Genomic DNA, 27,014 nt, shown 5'->3' on the forward strand with positions numbered 1-27,014 from the left:
CGCTGGTAACCTCACGCCTTGATTTTGCAATGCACTCTACCCTCGTGCTTGGTCCTAAACTTCAATTAGTTCAGAACATGGCAGCCAGATTGGTCCTGGTACATCCAGAAGAGACCATATAACACCAATCCCACTGGCTGCCCATCAGTTTCTGGGCCCAGTACAAGGTGTTGGTTATTACCTTTAAAGCCCTAAAGGCTTGGGTCCAACCTAATCTCCAGGACTGTCTTATATGGAAGATCCTGAGGATCTAAAATCTGTTACAGCCTGTTAAAACAGGCTGTCTACGATCTCCCACAGGACCTTTCAGCTGTAGCTCCTAGACTGTAGAAATGGCTTGCCGGACAAGATCCGTCATATTACCACTCTAAACAGCTTTAATAAAGCTATAAAGATGGATCTCTTCCAGAAGGCCTTTCCTGAATAGTTTTCCTCCGGCTTATCAAAAGGAAAATCAATTGGTGACCTCTGACTCACCACAGTTATTGTATTGTTTTTAAGTATGTTTTATGTTTTAAATTCTACATTGTTTAACTGTATTTTAAGGGGTGAGTGGGTTGAGGGTTCGGATTGTATATTTTTAATCTTGTACCGCCCCCGATGCATTTTTTGTAGAGAGGCGGGATTAAAATAAATAATATATAATTACTATTCTCATACTGAACTGGCTGTTAGAGAAGAGATTTGAGCCAGGCCTGCAAGAACCTAAAACATTCCAAAAGGACTTGTTCTAACCTGTTGTAGCTTCAATACACACAGACCAAGAATTTGGTTACTGAATTATATATAAACTGCAATTTGTCAACTTCATTCTTAGCACCCCAAAAATTTTTTATTGACAAACTAGTACAGAAAGTTATACATTTTAATGACCCTACAATAAGTAGTACACGAGCATCCAAAAATAAACAATGGAAGTCAATATTCATATACTTATTAAAATCTTATTATGAAACAAAATTGTAGTTTTACAGTTTTTATAGGAACACACAAAACATTACATACCATAAATTGTAATTTTTGTCATATCATAGTTTGTACATGGCAACATCCCAATTCAAAATGTCCAAATATTTCGAGAAGCAGGAAACTTGCAGTAGCCATTATTAAAGAGGGATAACTTCAACTTCTGCATTCGTAACACTCAGCAATGTAGTTGAGCACCAGCATTGATAGCTGCAGTGCTTTCATTTTTCAGTTTGGGCAATGGTTCAGCAACAATTACACTGTGCATGGAACACATGGTAATATATCTTTTAGTAATATGGCTATTACAGTATAGGTGAACTAGAAACCACTATATGCTGAATGATGTAGTGTAAAGTAAGGGACATTCTTCAGCAACCAGCTTCTTCTTGGAGAAACTACATAATTCCAGATCAGAATCATATTTTTTGTTGTCATTCTGAACTACCCATCACTGCCAAGGCCAATACTGTGCAAATCATTAGTTAAGGCATATATGAAAAATAAAAGAGAGCCGTGAAACCTTCAATTTGAATGGCTGATTCCATACAAAACCCAATATGATTTTATCAGGCACTTCTGCGCATCAGCAAAAGAAAAATACAAGCTAAGGTTTTACACTGATAAAAGGAAAAGGTAATGGAAAGAATGTAGTAGGTATAGTATGTTCACCCACATAAGCCAGTTCACCATGGATTGTAGCTGCTGAGGCAACAAATGTCCATGTCTTCATAAAATGTACACATGTAGTTCTTATAATGCAATCCACTCTGGTAAGCTTTTTTGAGGGACATGGACTATATGGACGGAACATATGCATGGCCTTGCATCACATTTAATCTATCCAGTAATGTGCCATGTAGGTGTATGGGTGATTAATGGGACAGGGTAACTTCTGCACACAGGTCCTGAGACATCAAAGATGGGAGGACAATGGAGAACACATGCATACTTGGTCAATCATAGGGAAAAAATATCTTGCCCTGTTGCCTCTAAGACAAGGGTAAGGTAGAACATCACCACAAAATCCACTGGACTGGCTTGATGTGAGTCTGAAATTGCTGGTTAACCAACAAGAAATGGGTTTAATGTATCCATAATGGATGTATATAAGCCCTTGTGTACATGTGTGTGTTTGCAGCCTTCATTCCAGAATGTATTTCCCCATTAATTTTTTCAAAGGACTTGTATCCTCCAGTTTAGCAAAGAGCAGCCCTGTAGATGGTTGCGTGATGTAGCTCCACACCAGACCTAACCACAACACTGCCAATGGTGAAAACACTAGAAGATACAGTAAGTCTTTGGATTATACACACATTTGATTTAGACCAGGAGGATATGTGTGAAATCAGAAGCTCCCTCTACCACAGAGGTGGGAACATATAACCCTCCCCGATGATGATATAGCCCTCCAGATGAGGCGTTAGTATTAGTTCCAAGACTTCTTATCAGCTGTGTTGGCCAGATTTTTTTTAGGGGAAGCTGCAGTGCAATGACACCTGGAGGGCAAAATGTTTCTTCCCTTTGTTCTAGAACTGCCATGTGCAGTTACGAGTCCATACCCAAACCCACCAAATAATGTAGAAATAGTGTTTTGTTAATGACAAAAATTAATGGCAAAGAAAGGGGTTTGCAAAAAATAAATGGTCCAGTTTATTTCAGAATGCCACAAGAAGTTTTGCTATATTCCTTATGGACTCCTGAGAAATACACAAGCAGTATTACAATTTTGGCATATTAAAGCAAAACAACTTTAAGACCACTTAAGAGAGTAATCTGATAACATTTTCACATTAATGCACAATGTTTTTTGCTAGCCACAGAAAAAGGCCATCAAGACAGATTTTGTAGCTATGACATCTTAAGTCTAGTTATGAATGTAATATCTTTACAGAACTTTTAAAAAAGGTAATAAGGAAACTATTGATCTTCTTACTTGGTACAAATACATTTATGAATATGAACATTACCCTGAATTACTGTATACTTTATGTACCAAATATCTAATACTAGAATTGTATTACTACAGCTATTCTCCAGGAGGACATTTTTAACACTATTACATTTATCTTCGGCATTGGATGTCAGCACGCTTGCTTCTACTTACCTAAGGAATACCAGTAACATAATTTATTTAAAAGCAGAAAAAAAATTAAATTAATCTACCTTTTTTGATGCACCAGTTTGATGGAATTATTAGGTTTTTGTTTGGCAGTTTGAAAATAAGCCCTATTCTGACAAGAAGCCACATGTATCATTTAGCTGACATTTTTTTTAAAATGTGCAAAAATGTGCAAAATAAATAATGAAATCATGAACATTCAATAATGATCCTAGTTTAAATAAAAAAAAAACCTGGAACTTAGTAAAAATAGTTTTCTTATGATATACAGTATCCCATTTATTCTGTTACCTAATCTTTATTTGAGCCTGCTGGGGTTTATTCTGAGACCTCTTTGGATCTATGGCCACATGGCAGTTGCTATTTGATAGGGTTGTGTGTGTGTGTATGTGAAGGATGCAACTGGGCATAAAGGCCCATCTGATTAGTCCTGCCCATGGGGTTGTGCCATTCAGTTCCAAACCCAGCTGTATAGGATTAGCATGACAAAAAGCTACTCCCTCTTGGCTTGTATGCAATGAGCACTACAGGCAAACCCTTCTATTATCCTAGATGAATTGTTAACACTGGAGCCAAACTGCACTGTGAATGTATATGGGAGTATGGGAGCATGTCCAATTGTATTCCAATTGCCTATACATTTTCTTTTAACTAGCAAGGAATGAATAATAGCATACCACTTTGCTTTGGGAAAGCTGTGCAATAATATTTTATAAAAGAAAATGTTTCATTCTTTACTGCAATCTAATTTCAAAAGACTCAATCCTTGGGGGAGACCTATTAAGATATTTGGCATTTGAGTGATGCTGAAACAGGGAGCCATCATTCAAAACAAATAAATTATTCTGGTTTGTAAAATGTTTGGTTGGGGGGTTTTTCTGTTAAGCCATCTACAGTTGTGCATGAAAACATTCTGTTTGTTGTACACAATTTCTATTTTGGTGGTATACCCACATAGTTTGTGCATTAATCTGATTAACTGGATTTCCTCCCTATTGTTGGGTTGCAATCCTCTGTATTAAAAGCTGCTTCTTTTGTATACCTGTTACAAATAAGACCTTCTTCATTATCTACAAGCCTTTCTTTTCCGCTGACTCCTATATTACCTGTTCCAATTGACATCCGTGATGTAGTAGCATCTGCTTACATAGGTTTTTTGGGTATAAAACTCCATTAGGAAAAATTTCAAATACAGGCAAAAAATTTTGAATAGAAATTAGCTAGGAATGAATGTACAACATGATGCTGATCCATAGTTTCACAGATGCAGCATGGATCGGCATGCTGTTGACTCAGCCCAGCATTGTTCAGTGATTTAGAGGGGATGACAGAATCCAGGCCTCATTCAATTTTACCTACTATGGGAGAATGGCCTGGACTTATACCCTTCCTCTTGCCTGTCTTCACACTGAATAGCTAAGTGACTGATTGTAGCTAACAGAACTGACTTCATGTGCGGGGAAGGCTTGACAGAAGAGGAAGGTTTTAAGCCTCTTTTTAAATGTTTCCAGGGGGGTGATAAGGCGGAGCTTGTCGGGAAGATTATTCCAGATTTGTGGGGTCGCTACTGAGAAGGCCATCTGGGATGTAATAACATATTTAGAAGGTGGGATTTCCAGCAAGTTCTTCCCGGTTGTTCTGAGTGTGCGGGGCGGATTATATGGGGAGATGCAGTAATTCAGGCCCAAGACAAGTAGGCCAAATCTATGAAAGCTTATGCTACAATTTTTTGTTTTTGCAGTCTCAAAGGTGCTACAAGATTTCTTTGCCCACAATTGTTAGATATATCAAAAAGATTTTGAAGATGGACACACACTATGGATGTCCAAGGCCAATGTTCAACTTGAAAGAATCCTCCGCAGTTTACAACAGTCCCCTGACTGGTTCTATAAAGTGTCATTTGGGGGTTCTACTTTGGCAAGAGAAGATGTATAGGGAAGAACTCTACTCAACATGTAAAAGAAAACAAGCATTTCAAAACCTCCAGTGCTCTGTTCCTCCATCCCTGGGAGATAATCCCAGAGATGGACTATCTGTACATTTCATGATTCTAGGAGATATTAGGGTAAAGCAAGTAGGATGATGGGAACTAGAAGAGTTGGATGTGCCTACAGATCTATGGTCACACTGAATACAAAACATTCCAGAACTGAGGTTGAACGACTAGAGCACATCTGGCGAAAAACTCGACTCTTATCTGACAGGACTTGTCATAGGAATTTCCTTCTTTCCTATAGAGAGGCAATACGTGCAGCACAGAGAGCTTTCTCCTCTGCATGTATTGTGTCTGCAGAGTCACATCCAGCAGAGCTGTTTAGGGTGGTGAGGGAACTGACACAGGTTCTGTCTGTGCAGAACCCTTTACTTAAGCCAACGGCCTGCTGTGATGCATTTAACAACTACTTTGTCGATAAAATCTCTCAGATAAGAGCCGACTTGGACGCCAGAGTTATAACAGAATCAACTGATGAGGTGTCCAGCAACTCCACTGATACGGTTATACTGGATCAATTTCAATCTGTAAGTACTGATGACATGGACAAGCTCCTTGGTAGAGTGAGGAAAACCACTTGCCTTCTCGACCCTTGCCCTTCGTGGCTGGCTGTCCAGGGGGGAAATGCCTTGAAGGTGTTCTTAAGGGACATCTTCAATGCATCCCTTAGGGAGAGTCATGTTCCATCCTGTTTGAAGGAAGCGGCGGTTAGGCCATTCCTGAAAAAACCTTCCCTTGACCCCCTGGATATGAAGAACTACAGGCCAGTCTCTTTACTATCATTTTTGAGCAAGGTGATCGAGAGGGTGGTTGCTCTTCAACTCCAAGCTGTCTTGGAGGAAACCAATTATCTTGATCCATTTAAACTGGCTTTAGGACGGGATTTGGGGTGGAGACTGTCATGGTTGCCTTAGCTGATGACCTTTGTCTGGACATCGATAGGGGTAGTGTGACCCTGCTGGTGCTACTGGACCTCTCAGCAGCATTTGACACTATAGATCATGACATCCTCTTGAACTGCCTGAGAGGGTTAGGAATAGGAGGCACTGCGCTCCAGTGGTTCCGTTCCTTCCTCTCGGGTAGATTCCAGAAGGTGGTGCTCGGGGACAGTTGCTCAGCAAGGAAGGAGCTTAATTGTGGCATCCCACAAGGTGTCATCCTGTCCTCGATGCTTTTCAACATTTACATGAAGCCACTGGGAGAGATTATCTGGAGGCATGGGGCGGGGTGTTATCAGTACGCTGATGACACCCAGATACACTTCTCCATGTCTTGGTCTTCAGCTTTGACTTCAGATGGTGTCTCGCCTCTCAATCACTGTCTTAAGGCAGTAATGGATTGGATGAGGGAAAACAAATTGAAGCTGAATCCAGACAAAAGTGAGGTACTTATGGTATTGGCTCCAAACCCAGGTATTGGGATACAACCTCCAGTCCTAGAAAGGGTCACACTTTCCTCAAAGGACTGTGTTCACAGTCTGGGGGTGCTCCTAGATTCGTCGCTTCACATGACAAATCAGGTGAATGCGACGGTCAGGAGCGCCTGTTATCAGCTTCGGCTGATACGCCAGCTGTGCCCTTTCCTGGAAGTCAGGAACCTTGAGTCTGTAGTACATGCGCTGGTAACCTCACGCCTTGATTTTGCAATGCACTCTACCCTCGTGCTTGGTCCATAAACTTCAATTAGTTCAGAACATGGCAGCCAGATTGGTCTCTGGTACATCCAGAAGAGACCATATAACACCAATCCCACTGGCTGCCCATCAGTTTCTGGGCCCAGTACAAGGTGTTGGTTATTACCTTTAAAGCCCTAAATGGCTTGGGTCCAACCTATCTCCAGGACCGTCTTATATGGAAGATCCCTGAGGATCTAAAATCTGTTACAGCCTTGTAAAACAGGCTGTCTACGATCTCCCACAGGACCTTTTCAGCTGTAGCTCCTAAACTGTAGAATGGCCTGCCGGACAAGATCCGTCATATTACCACTCTAAACAGCTTTAATAAAGCTATAAAGATGGATCTCTTCCAGAAGGCCTTTCCTGAATAGTTCTCCGGCTATCAAAAGGAAAATCTAATTGCTGACCTCTGACTTCACCACAGTTATTGTATTGTTTTTAAGTATGTTTTATGTTTTAAATTCTACATTGTTTAACTGTATTTTAAGGGGTGAGTGGGTTGAGGGTTCGGATTGTATATTTTTAATCTTGTAAGCCGCCTCGATTGCATTTTGTAGAGAGGCGGGATATTAATAATAATAATAATAATTACATGAATTCATGAACTGGCTGTTAAGAGAAGAGATTTGAGCCAGGCCTGCAAGAACCTAAAACATTTTCCAAAAGGACATCTTGTTCTAAACCTGTTGTAGCTTCAATACACAGAAGACAAGAATTTGGATACTGAATTATATATAAACTGCAATTTGTCAACTTCATTCTTAGCACCCCAAAAATATTTTTATTGACAAACTAGTTTACAGAAAGTTATTACATTTTAATGACCCTACAATAAGTAGTACACGAGGCATCCAAAAATATAACAATGGAAGTCAATATTCATATACTTATTAAAATCTTTATTATGAAAACAAAATTGTAGTTTTACAGTTTTATAGGAACCACACAAAACATTACATACCATAAATTGTAATTTTGTCATATCATAGTTTGTACATGGCCAACATCCCAATTCAAAATGTCCAAATATTTCGAGAAGCAGGAGAACTTGCAGTAGCCATTTATTAAAAGGGATAAACTGCAACTTGCATTCATAACATTCAGCAATGTAGTTGAGCACCATGAGCATTGATAGCTGCAGTGCTTTCATTTTTCAGTTGGGCAAATGGATTCAGCAACAATTCACACTGTGCATGGAACACATGGGTAATATATCTTTTAGTAATATGGCTATTTACAGTATTAGGTGAACTAGAAACCACTATAATGCTGAATGATGTAGTGTAAAAGGTGAAATTCTTCAGCAACCAGCTTCTTCTTGGAGAAACTACATAATTTCAGATCAGAATCATATTTTTTGTTGTCAGTCTGAACTACCCATCACTGCCAATGGCCAATACTGTGCAAATCATTTAGTTAAGGCATATATGTAAAATAAAAGAGAGCCGTGAAACCTTCAATTTGAATGGCTGATTCCATACAAATCCCAAATATGTATTTTATCAGGCACTTCTGCCAGCAGCAAAAGAAAGAAATACAAGCTAAGGTTTTACACTGATAAAAAGGAAAGAGGTAATGGAAAGAATGTATGTAGGTATAGTATGTTCACCCACATAAGCCAGTTCACCATGGATTGTAGCTGCTGAGGCACAAAAATGTCCATGTCTTCATAAAATGTACACATGTAGGACTTATTAATGCAATCCACTCTGGTAAGCTTTTTTTGAGGACATGGACTATATGGACGGAACATATGCACGGGGCTTGCATCACATTTTAATCTATCCATAGTAATGTGCACATGTAGGTGGAATGGGTGATTAATGGGACAGGGTAACTTCTGCACACAGGTCCTGAGACATCAAAGATGGGAGGACAATGGAGAACACATGCATACTTGGGTCAATCATAGGGAAAAAATATCTTGCCCTGTTGCCTCTAAGACAAGGTAAGGTAGAACATCACCACAAAATCCACTGGACTGGCTTGATGTGAGTCTGAAATTGCTGGTTAACCAACAAAGAAATGGGTTTAATGTATCCATAAGGGATGTATGAATAAGCCCTTGTGTACATGTGTGTGTTTGCAGACCTTCATTCCAGAATGTATTTCTCCCATTAATTTTTTCAAAAGGACTTGTATCCCAGTTTAGCAAAGAGCAGCCCTGTAGATGGTTGCTGGACTGTAGCTCCACCAGACCTAACCAACACTGCCAATGGTGAGAAACACTAGAAGATACAGTCCAGTCTTTGGATTATACACACATTTGATTTAGACCAGGAGGATATGTGTGAAATCAGAAGCTTCCTCTACCACAGAGGTGGGAACATATAACCCTCCAGATGATGATATAGCCATCCAGATGATGCTGTAGTATTAGTTCCAAGACTTCTTATCAGCTGTGTTGGCCAGATTTTTTTTAGGGGAAGCTGCAGTGCAATGACACCTGGAGGGCAAAATGATTTCTCCCTTTGTTCTAGAAACTGCCATGTGCAGTTACGAGTCCATACCCAAACCCACCAAATAATGTAGAAGAATAGTGTTTTGTTTAATGACAAAACATTTAATGGCAAAGAAAGGGGTTTGCAAAAAATAAATGGTCCAGTTTATTTCAGAATGCCACAAGAAGTTTTGCTATATCCTTATGACTCCTGAGAAATAACAGCAAGTATTACAATTTTGGCATATCAAAGCAAAACAAACTTTAAGACCACTTTTTAAGAGAGTAAATTCTGATAACATTTTCACATTAATGCACAATGTTTTGCTAGCCACAGAAAAAGGCCATCAAGACAGATTTTGTAGCTATGACAGTCTTAAGTCTAGTTATGAATGTAATATTCTTTACAGAACTTTTAAAAAGGTAATAAGGAAACTATTGATCTTCTTACTTGGTACAAATACATTTATGAATATGAAACATTAACCTGAATTACTGTATACTTTATGTACACAAATATCTAATACTAGAATTGTATTACTACAGCTATTCTCCAGGAGGACATTTTAACACTATTACATTTATCTTCGGCATTGGATGTCAGCACGCTTGCTTCTACTTATCCTAAGGAAATACCATGTAACATAAATTTATTTAAAAGCAGAAAAAAAATTAAGATCTACCTTTTTGATGCACCAGTTTGATGGAATTATTAGGGTTTTGTTTGGCAGTTTGAAAATAAGCCCTATTCTGACAAGAAGCCACATGTATCATTTAGCTGACATTTTTTTTAAAATGTGCAAAAATGTGCAAAATAAATAATGAAATCATGAACATTCAATAATGATTCCTAGTTTAAAAATAAAAAAACCTGGAACTTAGTAAAAATAGTTGTCATGATATACAGTATCATGTTACCTAATCTTTATTGATGCCTGCTGGGGATTTAATCTGAGACCTCTTTGGATCTATGGCCACATGGCAGTTGCTATTTGATAGGGTTGTGTGTGTGTATGTTGAAGGATGCAACTGGGCATAAAGGCCCATCTGATTAGTCCTGCCCATGGGGTTGTGCCATTCAGTTCCAAACCCAGCTGTATAGGATTAGCATGACAAAAAGCTTACTCCCTCTTGGCTTGTATGCAATGAGCACTACAGGCAAACCCTTCTATTATCCTAGATGAATTGTTAACACTGGAGCCAAACTGACACTGTGAATGTATTATGGGAGTATGGGAGCATGTCCAATTTGTATTCCAATTGCCTATACATTTTCATTTTAACTAGCAAGGGTAATGAAATAATAGCATACACTTTGCTTTGGGAAAGCTGTGCAATAATATTTTATAAAAGAAAATGTTTCATTCTTTATTGCAAATCTAATTTCAAAAGACATCAATCTCTTGGGGGAGACCTTATTAAGATATTTGGCATTTGAGTGATGACTGAAACAGGGGAGCCATCATTTCAAAACAAATAAATTATTCTGGTTTGTAAAATGTTTGGTTGGCGGGGTTTTGCTGTTAAGCCATCTACAGTTGTGCATGAAAACATTCTGTTGGTTGTACACAATTTCTATTTTGGTGGTATACCCACATATGTTGTGCATTAATCTGATTAACTGGATTTCCTCCCTATGTTGGTTTAGCAATCCTCTGTATTAAAAGCTGCTTCTTTTGTTATACCTGTACAAATAAGACCTTCTTCATTATCTACAAGCCTTTCTTTTCCGCTGGACTCCTATTATTACCTGTTCCAATTGACATCCGTGATGTAGTAGCATCTGCTTACATAAGTTTTTTGGGTATAAAATTCTCATTAGGAAAAATTTCAAATACAGGCAAAAAAATTTGAATAGAAAATTAGCTAGGAAATGAATGTACAACATGATGCTGATCCATAGTTTCACAGATGCAGCATGGATCGGCATGCTGTTGACTCAGCCCAGCATATGTTCAGTGATATTAGAGGGGATGACAGAATCCAGGCTCTCATTCAATTTTACCTGCTATGGGAGAATGGCCTGGACTTTATACCCTTCCTCTTGCCTGCCTTCACACTGAATATCCTAAGTGACTGATTGTAGCTAACAGAACTGACTTCATGTTCAAGGTATGTTGAAGGTATGTTCATCCACATCAAGTGTTGGGAACTCCATAGGAAACCCTCATCTAAATTCGGGATACAGAGCTCCAATACCAGCAACTTTATTGTGCAGTTCCCATTTGTGAAGTACCCAATCCAAGAGGCATCTGAACATGTATTGGTCTTGATAGATTAGAAAGCGTAACTTCATAACAAATGTGAAATAGGATGTTTTTGGCAAGTGTTTTTACTAAACAAACTGTTAAGGTAGTGAAGTATATTTCATTATGTTTTACTCTAGAATTAATATGATCCTTTCTCAGTGACACCAAGTGGAACCATGTCTTTTTCCTTCTCTTGCCAACAAGGGACAGACAACAAATGATGAGAAAAACAGAGTCCAGTAAAGCTGAAGCATGTCTGACAGCAGTAGAACTGCAGACACTTGGACTGTTTCGAGTTATATTAAAATCACGAAATTATTCTGGCATATTATGGGGTTAAACCCAACATTACTGCTCTATAGAAGAAAGTCACTGAAATGAATACTTAATATAGGTCTCCTGATTTCAGTGCTCTACTCTATTTAACATTAACACTGCATTAGCTCTATAGGTTTTAAAGTTTTTTTTAAATGTAATTTTAAAAGAAAAAAAAAGCCCTTCTATAATTTTGCTGCTAAATTCCTGATTAGAAATGTAATCAGATTTTTCTTAGGACTTCATATCTGAACTGTGCATTCCTGGTGATATTATTGTAGAATCTAAATCATACATGCAGAAAGCAGAAACAAAGGAATGCAATGTTGACAAAAGGGCAACATCTCACATTCAAATCTGTACTGTATTGCTGGTGATGGCTCATGCAAAATATGTTTAGTAAAAATGGCACAAACGAAATCACAGGCTGTTTTTTAATATCAAACCACTTGGCTTTGCCCAGTGACAGGAGGAATAAGCTGTGTAACTGCAAAGACTATTATGAAACAGCTGGTTGGATTTTATTTTTATTCAGTAATCTTTCTTGTAGCTCAATTTATTTTTTCTTCCTTACTTCTGGGAACAGTGGGGTGCTGCAGATACATGCAGTTCAATATATCCTTTGGTCCTATTTCCATGTTAACACCGCCTCTTACTTTAAATATGTTTTTTTTTTAAAAAATGGAGATATTGCAGAATGGCTTAGCAATAGAAAGGGTAGGAATGCAACTTATTTCCTACATAACAACTGAAGTTAACTGAGTTTAACTGAACTGTGAGAAAAAGGATCTCCAGTAAAAACAGATGAACCTAGCTTTTCAGTTCCTCTTGGAAAGATCTCTACATTAGGCATTTTCAGCATTTGTGCTTCATGGCAAGCTGGGGAGAAAAAGAGAAAAAGAGATGTATTAAAACACTTATTTCCAATTACAGCAAGATATTGATGGTTTAGTAATATGCCAAAAAAGTGTGTATTTGTCTGAAACACACATTAAACTTTCTCGCAGTGTATGCTTCTATATTGTCTACAGCATTCAAAGACCATTCCATCACCAAACAAGAACATCTAGTTGCTTTCATGCTCTTTGAATGTACCTTCAAAGAGAAGTGGTTGAAGCTCTAGCAAGAGAAACTAGAAAATATTCTAAAATATTATTCATTTGTAGTAAATAATATCCAATTATGAAGATCACAAAGAGATATTAAGTACAATGACAGCCTGACAAAACCATTCTAAACTATATACCAGGAGTCTTGGCTCTTCAAGTTACAGTATCCTGAACTACAACTCTTACAACTATTTGTGCTGACTGGAGTTTCTAGAAATCCAAAACATCTAGTAGGTGATTCCCTGTACCTACTCTACAGAAAATGGCATGCTAAAGTAAATAGAAGTAAGTTCCCTCACTTCCACTTCAAGTAAAGAATGAAATGTGGAGTTTGGTTTATCTCCCTAACTTGGGATTGCAAAGAAGGATCAAACCATGTTGTGTAATCTTTGTTTCAAGAATTTTCCCAAAACACAGGATTTTTTTTTTAATAAAATGATACTACAAGGGGAAGAACAAAGACATATAGACTCTTGCTTATCATCCTCCTAACCATCACTGGAGATTATGTGAGTGCTGTTTTATTTATTTTTTATAGTAAAAATAAGATGTATTGTATATACTCATGTATAAGTCTAGAAATCTTAGTAAAAAACTGACTCCGAAAACCCGCATCAAGTTATCCACGAATCAATGTAACTACTGTACTGTACTTTAATACTTATTAAAAAAGGAACCATCCCCTGGTGAAAGGCAAGAATGTCATCTATTCTGGAGGCACTCGCACCCCCTTTATATTCTCTCACCCATGAAGCCTTTAGTATGAGCACAAACAGTTATGCCTGCTCGAATTTTGTATTTTTTCTGGCACTGTTTTCCTTTGCTTCATCCTTTGCATCCTTTTTTACACACCCCTAAGTTTTACTCTCGCCTTATCTATGAGTCATATCAAAATCCATAATTTTGGCCCCAAACCTGCCTTCAACTCATAAATGAGGTTGACTTATAGTCGAGTATATACGGTAAGCAGCAGTTGAAATTATTTGATATAATGGACTCTCTTTACTCTGTCTGGACCCATGCTGAATGTCTGGCCCTATAAATAGACCTGGGCCACAAGAGGACTGATACTTAAACATTAGGTACTGCCTCTTATGCTTAGCTAACCTGTGGTGCGTTACACACTTCCATAAGGGATGTCCTTCCAGATGCCCCTTACCCTATTACGGACAGAGTCCGTAACAAATGGCGGCGCCCGTTCCACATGGCCACCACCATTTTGACGTGGCGGACGCTCTGCATGCGCACGTCACGGCCCAGAAGTGACGCCGCGAATGTGCGCTTTGGCACTTGTGGCGTCTCTTCTGGGTTGCCGGAAGGAGAGCGATTTTCGCGCTCCTTCTTTGCAGCACGTAGGAGTTGCGCGGTTTGGCTGCTGCGACTCCTCTGCGCTGCAACCGGCAGCGGCCCGAGGCCGCCCCTTTTGGGCGGTCTTTAACGGGCCTGTGTCATAGAAAACAAAAAGGTACCTAGTCAGATAATCCACTCCAGGGCTGGGCATCATAGGATGCTATACTGTATGTGTTAGGTTCGGCTCCCATGCTTCCAACTAGCAGACAACATCCCAGACCATTGTGTGCTTGAAACGAGGCCACTTGTAGCCAATTTTTGCAGTTTGTTGGTAGATTTTTTTTGGGGGGGGGGGGAATTCAATATGGCTTCTTGCCATATTTGGGGTGATTTTCATTCCCCATTCTGAGGTGGGTGGGAGTTAACGGGTGGGAGTTTGGGGAATGCAAAAAATTCTTCCAGTGATCACATATGTCAATGTGCCACAGATTTCCCATCCCTAATGTAGTCCATCAACCTCATCATTGTCTATACGTTTTGATACTGCCAGAAGTTTCAATCTGGAGTCTACAGATTCTGAATATGGGACCATTCTTTATGCAAAACATGTGTCAAATTATTGGCTGTCCCCCATGCATTCATCAGTCCTCCAGCTGTGCTGAGATGTGTTTTTGTAATACTGAGGTAGAGAACAAGTAACCAGTGTTAAGTTATCATCTGGATAATTTAGGACACACACAGCAAAATCTGTTTTTGAGAGGTTCCAGCAAACATCTTTCTCCAAATCTCCTTCACTTCCTACAGCAATTAACTTGACATGTAGTCACTCATTAAAATGTCACAGCAGAGAGCCACCTCTTTTAACTGAAATCTTTAGAGTATATCTTGGAATGGATGTTAAAAATGAAGATGTTGAAAAATGATTTCCCCCACACCTCTTTTAAAAAGTTAATGGATAAAAATCATTAAAATGTTTGGCAATTTATTTTACATGCCAGGACTTCATATATACGTATTTGATAAACTGCATATAAACTGTGACTTTATATAAATAATTGACTTCTGTAACAATGGCTCTTGTGAAGTTACTTCAAAGTGTTCCAAAGTAAATACGAGCCAGAATAATTGATTTGCTTCTTTCTTTTTTAGTGGTTAGAACAAAACAGAATTCCAGTCTTCATTAGAATTAATTGGAATTCAGTTCTTAATCATCAGTTACAGAAAAGTACAAATGCAGAAGAAATAAATTAATGTTGAAGAACTAAACTAGCAGCAAGATTTTTTTTCAGTTTCAAACTGTGGTACAATGCTAGAAACACTCCTTTTAAAAATTAGGATTGTCCCTAAAGTCTAGAGCACTTCAGTGTTGATCCTCCATACATGCTCCACAACAAAAAGTTTATTGGGTTTGAGGTTTTGTACCACATAATGCAGGAGAACAATAACATGGTTTCCATATTGTGTACTGAGAGGACTTTCAAAAGTCTTTCCACAACAGCTCCAATATGTAGAATGCTCTTTTACCTTTTTTTTAAAACTGAGAAACCATTATCAGCATCAGTATGCAAAGCGATCTTTTTGTAGGCTCAAGTCTATGAAAACTCATGTGCCGGCTTCTTTCTTTCAGTTATTCTCAAAAGGGCTACAAGATCCCTTTTCATACTGATTTTCTGGACTAACATGGCTATGTCTTTGTATTCCATGATCAGCATAATTTACCTGTATGAATTTTCTTCCAAGAAAATATGCTGTTGGCATGTAATCAATTATGGCTGTAGGGGCATTCAAGAGTGGATAGATCAACCATATGGAACTAACGATAATGAAGTGTGGGTAGGGACAGAAATGAAGGTGGATGCCTAATTGGGAATGCTGACATAATAAGAACATGGTTGACAATACAGGCTAAAGACATAGTTTGGACTGAGGATTTAAGAAGAGAGCAGTATTGTGTAATGGTTTAAATGTTGGACTAGGATTCTGGGAGAACAGGATTCAAATTCCCACTCAGCCATGGTACTCCACTAGATGACTATGAGAAAGTCACACTCTCAGCCTCAGAGGAAGACATTGGGAAACCCCTCTGAACAAATCTTGCCCCCCCCCAAAAAAACCCAACCCAAGACAGGTTTGCTGTAGGGTCATCATAAATGAGAAATGACTTGAAGGTACAATACAACAACAACAACAACAACAACAACAACAACAACAACAACATATTTAAGAACAGGTCTGTCTCAAGCACAGGTGGGAAACTGGTAGAACAAAAAACAACACAACTACAGCCCGAGATGAATTGTGGCTAGTCAGGGCTCGCTCATCTTACTCTGAAATGACAGTCTTATCAATGAAATACATTGCATCTAGTACAGTGATGGCGAATCTTTTTGATATTGAGTGTCCAAAACCCAGTGGCATTCCTGCACTGGATGACACCGAGTGCCAGGGGCAGGACTTCTGCCTTCCAGGGGTGGGACTTCTGGAGGTGGGACTTCCACCTTCCCGGGAGGGTGAGACTACTAGGCAAAAACCCAAGGCACACGCTCTCAGCCTCAGGCTAGCATTAGCAACCCCCCCCCCCCCCGATGAAACTTGCCAAGAAAACTCCATTATAGTTTCACCTTAGGATTTCCATAAGTTAACAGGTGTGGATTTTTCATGCCCTTTTGACTGCTGAAAGATTGATACTTTGTTACTGGAAAGATCATATTTCTTCATCTGTGATCCAATGGACAGAAGATTTAACAATGCTTTGCGACATTTGAAAAAATTATGTACAGTATAAACAAAATTTACAGGTGGACGTATATTTGGACATTTGCCCTGCTTTTATAGAAATGTATGGCTAATATAATTGTTCCTCTTTCTGTAGTTTTATTTTCCTGCTTTTGTTATACTGAAACATTACTGTATGTAACTGGGATCCCTTTTGAACTGAAACATTTTTTAAAATTGGGGGGAAAAGTCCCACCACACATCATTTTACCTTGTGTGCAGTTTCTGCAAACTGCTGAGCACTGTTCTTCATATCCTCTGTCTTTTCTTCTGCTCGACCTAACCTCTCACCACGTTCATTCAAAGCCTGACTTGCCTTCTGTACTGCGCTGGTCACACTGTCTGCTGCCGTATGCAGTATACTGTTTCCTGAAAAATATACAGATTCATAGAAATCAAAATGCTGGTAACTGTAAATGAAGAAAAAAAAACCCTGCATGTAACACATATTATTTAATCTTGGTAATCTCATTTTAAAGTAAACATAACGTTGGACCACAACAAGGATGGGGAAAATATGGCCCAAGGACTAAATGCAAGTCCCATAGCTGTTTTTCAGGCCCTGAGGAGCCCTCATCACCACAAAGTTTTATTTTACACAGAAATCTTTACCACCCCGACCTAAGGATTAAACCTGGGATCTTGTGCATGCAAAGAAAATACTATGCCACATAGCTGTGGCCTATCAATTTAAAAGAATCATAAGCAGTTCTTCTTGAAAAACCATGCTCCTCTAATAATAATTGCATGACAATCTGACCCTGAAGGCTGGGGGACCTCAAGTGGAAACTAAAGCTGAAGGTGGTATTCAGTAAAATCTGTGGATCTGATGGCATAAGAACAAAACAAATTAAAAAAGCACAAACAGCTTCATTTATATACCGCTTCATACCAAACTAGCAGTGTCTAAGCGGTTTACAACTATAAGCTAATTGCCCCCACCAAGACTTCCTTGTACTTTGCAGTTTGGGAAACTGTTGCATAAGAACTTAATCCTGTGTAGATAGGCACAGAACTGATCTTTGCTCAGCGAGAAAAAGTATCACCCATGGTAGGGAAAATGTCCAAACAGTCCCTTTGTCATAATCTCCATCACTTTGTGGAATGTGGACCCCAAGATCTTCCCTATTCAGAATTCAGCTCTTGAAAGATGTTTCTTACCACCGCTGAATTGTCTTCAAGGTCATTTTAAGGCTTCATGTTCTATGATCAGAAGTACAAATGAGGGAAATGAGACTTACTTTCAGGTTATTATTATTATTAACTTTATTTATAAAGTGCCATAAATCTACACAGTGCTGTACAAAACCAAGTAAAATCAAGAATATAAAAGCCTGCCTATGGCGTACAATCTAAAAGTTAAAGCAACAAATTAAAAACATCATATGAGACAAGTTAAAACAGCAATATCCACTATTCAGGTAAGCAAAAACTGGGTTGGAGTACATTTTCATAGTGTTTTTGTTTTGCTTCTTAAGTTATAAATAAATACTACTACTGCTACCACTACTATTATTATTATGAGGGTGAGTCCAGTGGAAGTTGCACCAGGGGTGCTTATGTGATCAACAGGCTTATAACGTAAATCTAAAATACATGTTTATGTTGACAGATGCCCTCAAGAGTTAGTAATCATTGGTCTCAAACTGTTTAAAACTTAAAATGTAATACTGCAAAACATTTTTATAAATTAAAGCACAACTTATGATGAAAGTACCACTTTATGTTATTTGGGAAGCTGAGGACTACACATGTACTTTCTTTTATTATTATTATTATTGCTTTTCAGCTAGATCTGCAGGAAAAGATGTTCTTCCAAATTTCCATAATGATAACAATTCCAGTACAAGATGAAAGGAATCACTTTTTCTTATATGTAAACCATTTTGTCCAAGTTTATCAGTCAATATATCAACTTCTGTAATCTGTGATGCTTTGATCACCCTTTTCTCTGATGTGGTTACATTGAAGTGAAGGGATGACCTACTTTCTATGAGAGCCACATATGACACAACATAGAGCCTTCATGCACATTGCAAAGAAGAATTTTCTGTCAATGCTTTTGCTTTCCACTGCTTCAGGAAGCAACTGTGTAATCAAGTCAACTTTCAAAATTGTACAGATGCTTTATACATTTGGGCCAAGTTTGATTGCAAAAGGTATTTGTGCTGATATCTCCTTTGACTAAAATATGCTAACTTTCAAAGGAAAAAAATGATGACATGTTTTCACCTCTATTGTGTTTAATCTGAAAGAATACTGTTCCATCTTTGCATTGCTTTTAGTGTAACTATAGAATATAGAGAAACTTTTCAATATTTTCTGAAAGAAGTCCAATTCTTGTACAGTACTGGATTTCCTCAGCAACAGCCATCTCTCACTTGCCAAAGGGAAGCAATCAACAGGCCCCATGAGTCCTCTCAGGCCTATTACCTGTTAAAACCAGCTCACACCTGAGCACCATTCCATCCTGACAATATCTAGAGGCAGCATAAGGGTGTTACCAGACAGCAAAAGCTATTGTTAGTAACCAAAGAATAGTAATGCTTCTGAGTCTAGAGTTATAATACCATTATTATTATTCTGACCTTTAAGGAGATCAGATACTAGAGAGAGGCTGTGCTAATGAAGGACACAGAGAAGAAAAACAGCTTAAAAGCCTTCCTTGAATAAATATGAATAAAAGATTAAACAAGATACAATTACATCAAAAAAATAGAATGTAAGACAGGATGTTGAATATGACCCTAAAACATACAAATCTTACAAGGTTAAGTGAGTTGAATATAATTTTAAAAAGACCCTAGGAATAAATCCCAATGTATACTTAAAAGGAGAAACAAGATTATTTTTCCTATAAAGGGAAACAAAAAACAAAACCAGTTGGTCCAGGTCTACATAGATAATGTACATCTATAGCTGAACACATAAATGTATTCCACTGCAACATTCCCTTGATGTTGTGCAAAACACATCAATCTTCTCCTGGTGTTTTAGCATACAATCCTGTCCAGCCATCTGCAAAGGCGAGATCTATCTACATAATGGATGTGTACAGGCTTCCTCATTGGAGACAACCACACTGCTGTGCAATATATGGGTGTGCATACACACTGAGAGAGCAAAAATGGCTTTATCCCACTACCCAATTGTTTTTTCAGTGAATAGGATGCCTAAACAGCGCGAGTATAAAAATATACTTCACAGATTTAATTTTGTTCCAGTTCATACACCACCATGTCATGATTCCTGAAATATCATTGTGCAACTAAAGCCCACTTTTTTAAAATCTTAAGATGCTATCAAAATCCTTGGTCCCATAGCTTAAGGTCGCCCTGACACTAGATTCTGCACACAGTATTCTTGATCAAAATGTATGCCAAGCTGACACAGCTGTGATGAACAAATCCTTAAAAAATGAAAATTGGCAAATTAACACTTTTAAACATCTTGCTAGTAGCATTTATTTTTCATGCATAACACTCAGTATAGAATAACTTTTTGCTAATGCCAAAGCTCACAACGTTTTTCTTGTATCATTTGATTATTGCTATGGAATTGCCTCTTTGTGACATTCTGCAGTAAATCAACAAAAATGTTATTTTTAAAAAGGAAATAAACAGATGAAAAAGATAAAAGACACAGGTTACAAGGGCAGAAGAGTTATGTCCAGCCCTGGACCTCACCTGGAATACCGTGTCCAGTTCTGGGCACCATAATTGAGAAGTTGAAGCGTGTCCAGAAAAAATGCAAAATGGTTAAGGGTCTGGAAACCATACCCTATGAGAAGCAACTTAGGGAACTGGGTATATTTAGCCTGGAGAAGAGAGCATTAAGAGGAGATATGATAGCCCTGTTTAAATAATTGAAGGGATGTCATCTTGAGGATGGAACAAGCCTGTTTTCTGCTGCTCCAGAGAACAGGACCCGGAACAATGGATGCAAGCTACAGGTAAAAAGATACTCCACCTAAAAAATAGGAGGAATTTCCTGATAATAAGAGCTGATCAACAATGGAACAGGTCCCCTTAGAATGTGGTGGAGTCTCCTTCTTTGGAAATCTTTAAACAGAGGCTGGATAGCCCTCTGTTGGGGGTACTTTGATTGTGTATTACTGCATGGCAAGGCATTGGACTTAATGGTCCTTGTGGTCTCTTCCAAATCTAGGATTCTATGATTTATACTATTTATTTATTTAGCACCATTAGGGTACATGGCAATTAACATCAGTAGTTTATAATTATTAATTTGACAGTTCCCTGCCCTCAGCCCTTCAATTTAAAAGGATGCAACACACGAAGACAAGGGAATGGCACTGTAAGTGGAGGCTAAGAGGCTGAACAGACTGCCCTTAAGGAGCGGCCTGTAGCCCTCTCTTTCTTAGCCAGACCAGGGCCACAGCAACTGCATGCTGTGGCTCCGATCTGGTCTTTCTGAAGCGCAAAAAGGAGCTGCAAAAAGTGGCTCCTTTTTGTGCCACAGAAAGAGTGTAATAGCTGCTGGCGCCATGGCTTTTCAGTACTCCTTTGGTATTGTGTCATCTGGACACAGCATCAGAGGAGCGCTGTGACACTACCGCTGTGTAGTGGATTGCACAGCGTCATGCTGGCATGGGGATGGAGTCGGGGCATGCATCATCCACATCCCACTCCACCCCCATGCTGGCCTTTGATGCTGGTCTTTACAGCCCCTAAGTCAGGAAAATGCTGGGCGGTTTCTGAGGCCACAGCAGTGGCAGAACTCAGACTATTTCTGAGGGGTCAACTCTTTCAAAAATTTAAGATTTTCTAGTGAATCACAGATACACTATAGTTACATGGTTTGACATTTTTCTGCTCTTTCATCCTAATTTGGTTCTCAGTGAGTCCACAGATGATATATCCAGTTTACTAACAGGGCAAAGGGCAAATTTTCCAGGCTGTAACAATGAGGCAACAGCTATATTTAGCATTCACTTAATTTTGTTCATTACATTAGAAGTGAAAGGAAGCCAAAAATTATTTCTGTCTAAGCAGAAGGTGCCCTGTGCTACTGAGAAGAGCAAAGGTTTATGAACTCTGACATGCAAGAAATTGACCTTCTGACAACAAATCTGCACTGTGTGTATTGCTCGAAACTTGCCAGAACCAACGACATTGAAAGTGAACATACACAATCCCTTAGGAAAAGTATTCAAATCCTACATGTCTCAAAAACAAAACAAAACAAAACAAACTGAATGTAAGTAGCACTTTCATATAATTAACCTAACCTCTTTGAATCTCAGAATGGTGACTTAAGGTTAAAATGGAAGCAAATTTTTGCTCAGAAACAGTTTTACATAAGTGCTTTCCATATGCAATATTTGTAGCACTCTAAATGCAATCAATAACACCAAAATATCTGCTAATACATTTGGCCCTCATTATCGATGGAATATTTTTATCCATGGATTCATAATCATCCACAACTTGAAAATATTAAAAAAATAATATAAATTCCACAAGCAAAACTTGTGTTTCCCATTTTATACCATTTCACTATGCCATTGGGACAAACATTCAAGGATTTTGGTATCCATGGGGGGTCCTGGAACCAAAGCCCAGTGGATACCAAAAGCCCACTGTAAAAGCAAGATTATGGCACAATATAAACAGCATGCAGGCTTCTTATACTTGGCAGAAGGATCCAGGTAACATAGACTCCCCTGCTGTCCAGAGTCACAGGCCAATGCTCAAAACCCTACACCATGCTGGCTCTCTCAAAAGCTTTCTGGTACGTCACTTAAGAAAAAAGGCAAGAATTAATGGAAAAGATATTCATAACTTGATTTGATGATCTCTTATATCTTGAAACAAAACCAGGAGAAAGAACAAACAAGGAAACCTGAATTTGCATTTCTCAAGCAGCCCTTGAGGAACAGCCATTTGACTTTCCTTTTTTACCAAAATATTTAAAAACAACATCCACAAATCTCTGTTCTCTCAACCCTTCCCCTCTAGAGAGAGACTTCAAATGAGAATGCTCAGTCATTTTATAGTCCAAGGATTTTAAGCCAACCATTGCTCTGAGCAATAGCTGAAACTAAACCTTCTCTCGTGTGGACTTAATGTGTGTGCAAAAGAGATTCAAAGGTGTGTGTGTTGGTGTGTGTGTGTGTGCGTGTTTTAGAGCTGGCTGAGTAGGTGAAGGACCTGACTGCAATCTTTCCATTTCGGCATCAGCAATTAAAAACAAATAAACACATCTCTCTGGCTTTTCTTTGCGAACGAAGATTCAGGAAGGACTCATCCTGCGCTTTCTACAAGTGCATTGACGACTAAAAAGGCCAATCTGAGATAAACAAGTCCAGTTGCAGAAAGCACAGCAGAGGGTCTCCTTGGGTGATGTTTCCGGGTTGTGGTTCTTTCTGCGTTGTCGTTTCTCTTTGAGACTCGTTCGGCGTGAGCTTTCAAAAAAGGCTGCAGCATCGTGGACAGTGCGTCTCCATGCCTCCTGGTGCGAGGCCAAGGTGGGCCATAGTTGGTGATCAATTTGGCCGAGCCTGAGATGTTTCAGGGAGTCCTTGTATCTCTTCTTTGGGGCTCCCCTCTTACGCTAACCCGTGGCGAGTTCATCATAAAATATTATTTTTGGGAGACGATGATCCTTCATCCTATAAACGTGTCCTGCCCAACGCAGCTGCATCCTCAATAGCATGGCCTCAATGCTAGTGATCCCTGCTTGCTCAAGGACAGCAACATTTGTCACATAGTCAGTCCAGTGTATATTTAGAATTGTGCGTAAACAGCGCTGATGAAAGCATTTGAGGAGTCGTAGGTGTTTGCGATAGGTGTCCATGTTTCAGACCCATAAAGGAGAATAGACAGTACAATGGCTCTATACACATTGATTTTTATTCTTCGCCTCAGGTTTTTGTTACTACAAACTCTTTTGTAAAGCCTTCCGAATGCACTATATGGCTTTGCTAGTCTGTGATCGATCTCTTTATCAATCTTGGCATCTGAGGAGATGATGCTTCCCTGGTAGGTGAACTGCTGAACAAACTTAAGCACAGATGTGCCTACGGTGATGTGGGGATGGTAGTGTTCTTCCTGAGGTGCAGGCTGGTAGAGAACTTCTGTTTTCTTCAGGCTGACTTCCAGCCCAAACCCAAAGGAGTTCTGCTGCTGTAGCAAAACCAAGAGTTAGGCGCTGCAGAGTGGCTCTGTAGGGCAACGAGGGCAGCATCGTCAGCAAAAAGAGCTCACGGACTGATAGTTTAGAGCCTTAGTGCGAGCCTTCAGATGGCTTAAGTTAAACAGGCTACCATCAGTACGGTAGCGTTATATAATGCCGTCTTCTCGAGATCTGCCATACCCCCCTTGGAGCATCATGCTGAAGAAGATTGTAAATAGAGTTGGTGAGAACACAACCTTGTTTCACACCATTAGTTATTAGAAAGGGCTCTGAGAGAGCGTCGCCATATCTGACTTCATCTTGCTGGCCTTCATGTAGCAGGATGATCATTTGGAGGAATTTGGGGGGGCATCCTAGTCGTTCGATCTACCCACGACCTTTTCTACTCACAGTGTCGAAGGCTTTGGTGAGGTCGACAATGTTACATAGAGTCCTTTGTTCTGCTCTCTACATTTCTCTTGCAGTTGTCTAAGGGCAAATACCCTATTCTGTAGTACTCCTATTAGCTCTAAAGCCGCACTGGCTTTCAGGGAGAAATTCTTCTGCAATAGCAGAACTAATCTGTTCAGCAGCATCCTTGCAAGGATTTTTCCAGCCATGGAGAACAGTGTTATACTTCGATAGTTTCAGCAATGGATTTTGCTCCTTTTTTCTTATACGGGTGTGTAACTGCATCTTGAGATCTGTGTCAGTGCACCTTTCCCCAGCAACTCACAGAGTTTGTGGAGTTTAGCATGGAGTAAATGACCTCCATGTTTCCAAGCTTCAGGTGGAATTCCATCAATCCCGGCTGCCTTGCCATTTTTTTATCTGTTGTATGGCCTTAGGGTCTCTTCCAAAGTGGGAGTATGTCCAATTCATTTTCATCACTTGTTGTGTCATAGTTTTTTGTGGGTTTTTCGGGCTATGTGGCCATGTTCTATAAAATTTTCTTCCTGATGTTTCACCAGCATCTGCGGCTGGCATCTTCAGAGAACGCTTTGCCTGGAAAAAGTGGGTCTATATATACTGTGTGACCCAACTTTTTCCAGGCAAAGCATTCTCTGAAGATGCCAGCCACAGATGCTGGTGAAACATCAGGAAGAAAATTTTATAGAAACATGGCCACATAGCCCAAAAAACCCACAAAAAACCATGGATGCCGGCCCTGAAAGCCTTCGACTTCACATGCTGTGTCATATGTTGAATAGCTGGTCTTAGACTACCTGGTTGGCACTAAAGAGGCGTTGGAAATGTTCAGCCCATTGGTTCAGAATGGAAGCATTATCTGTGATTGTGTTTGACCATCTGTACTGTATAGGGAACTTTGGACCTGATATGCAGGTCCAACACTGCCTTATGAGCTTTGTAAATCCTCTGGAATCACCCAGATCTGCACAACGTTGTGTCTTTTCTGCTAAATTGATCCACCACTTGTTCTGAATATCTCAGAGTTTTTGTTGGAGTTGACACATGCGAGGCGAAAGGCTGCTTTTTTTACATGGCAAGTGGCTGGGTGAGGTGTGCCTGGTGAGCAGTTCTCTTCTTTGCCAAACGCTCCTGGTTCTCTTGGTTGTTTTCATTGAACCAGTCTTGGTTTTTCTTGAGGGAGAATCCTAAGGATTCTTCCACAGACTGCAGGAAGCTGTTTTTGATATGTTGCCAAAGCGCTATAGGAAAGAGTCTACAGGATGGTTTCAATTTTGTTTGCAAATTTGCCTGGAAGTTGTCTTCATAGTAGCTTGTTGAAGATTGTTGACTTGGAGTCTCCTCTTTAGGATGCCACCCCTCTTAGGTTTAAAATAAAATGAAGATTTAGTTTACCTTACGAGGCGATGATCTGTTTGCTGCACTGGGCATCACTCGGGTATGACGGGCATCACAAATATTTCTCTGGCACACTAGGATATAGTCAATGAAGGTGCCCGTGTTTGGATCGGGGATGCATCCAGGTTATCTTCAAGCTATCTTTCTGTTGAAAGATGGTGTTTGTAATGCTGCTGTTCTGCACAGAACTCTAGCAGAAGGCGACCGTTATCATTAACAGTTTCCAACCCCATGTTTGCCTAAAACACCTTTCTCTCTGCATTGAAGTCACCAAGGATTATGATTTTATCTTCTGCAGGGACTTTTTGTATAAGGTGTGCATAGGTCTTTCTCTGCAGGGTCAGCTTGCATAGTTGGAGCATATATACTGAAGGAGAACAACATGTGGGGGCGTAAGGAGATAATGCGATCAGGTGTCCTGTTGGCAAGGTTTCGAGTTTGGAGGCAATGGAGTTTTTGATGATAAAGCCTACACCTGAAAGATGTTTTTCAGTTTGGGGTTTACCAGACCAGTAGAGTGTGTAGCCGGCACCGTGTTCTTTACGGCGCCTTCCTTGTGGAGATGAACTTCACTAAGAGGCAGCGATGTCGATGTTAAGTCGTTACAGTTCATGGGCTATTAGAGCAGAACGACGCCTCAAGACGTCCACTATCTGCAGAATCTGCATGGTTTGATGTTACGCATGCAAGCGTTAGTCTATTTGCACCTTTGGAGGCTGGAGTGTGCCTTTGTTCTTTGCCTTGGTTTGACCGCATCAGAAGATGCCCAGTGGCCACAGCTAGCAAATGGGTAAATGGGGATGAGCTTCTTTTAGGCCACCTTTTCTAGGCCCCTCTCCATATAGAGCAAGCAGTGCTCTCCTTTAAAAAGGCTGCTTGGTAATTCAGGATAATGCCGAACAAGATAGTCACCCCCGGGTCAGTCTCAAGCGACCAAAGTCCTGAACCACCTGCATGCCGGGTTGGGTTGCGGCTTCCAGTGCCTTTTTATACCTGCCGTTTTGTCCTCACCTATCACTACAGGGCTTTTTCGGAAGTTGGATGTATCCTTCGAACCTGGCAATGGATTTTTCTGGTGGGACGCAGCGTGCACAGAACTGGCCTCACCTTTAAACC

The 27,014-nt window shown here is 39.6% G+C and overlaps 1 protein-coding gene across 5 annotated transcripts in view; it reads right to left on the minus strand.

Annotated features, from left to right (window-relative positions):
• Positions 1–9,298: 9,298 nt before the first annotated feature.
• STXBP6 (syntaxin binding protein 6) overlaps positions 9,299–27,014 on the minus strand; it is a 179,696-nt gene continuing 161,980 nt past the window's right edge. For 4 of the 5 annotated variants that reach the window (XM_042438156.1, XM_042438164.1, XM_042438148.1 and 1 more), the window contains exons 5-6: positions 17,146–17,303; positions 12,440–12,639 (exon numbers count right to left, since the gene is read on the minus strand). In XM_042438156.1, coding sequence (XP_042294090.1) covers positions 12,616–12,639; positions 17,146–17,303 — 182 coding nt within the window. In that variant the 3' untranslated portion in view covers positions 12,440–12,615. Of the gene's footprint in view, positions 12,640–17,145; positions 17,304–27,014 lie in introns of all 5 variants that reach the window. The other variant, XM_042438139.1, reaches the window with a different exon arrangement.

This window comes from Sceloporus undulatus, chromosome 1, assembly GCF_019175285.1.
Source record: "Sceloporus undulatus isolate JIND9_A2432 ecotype Alabama chromosome 1, SceUnd_v1.1, whole genome shotgun sequence".
NCBI classification, from domain to species: domain Eukaryota; kingdom Metazoa; phylum Chordata; class Lepidosauria; order Squamata; family Phrynosomatidae; genus Sceloporus; species Sceloporus undulatus.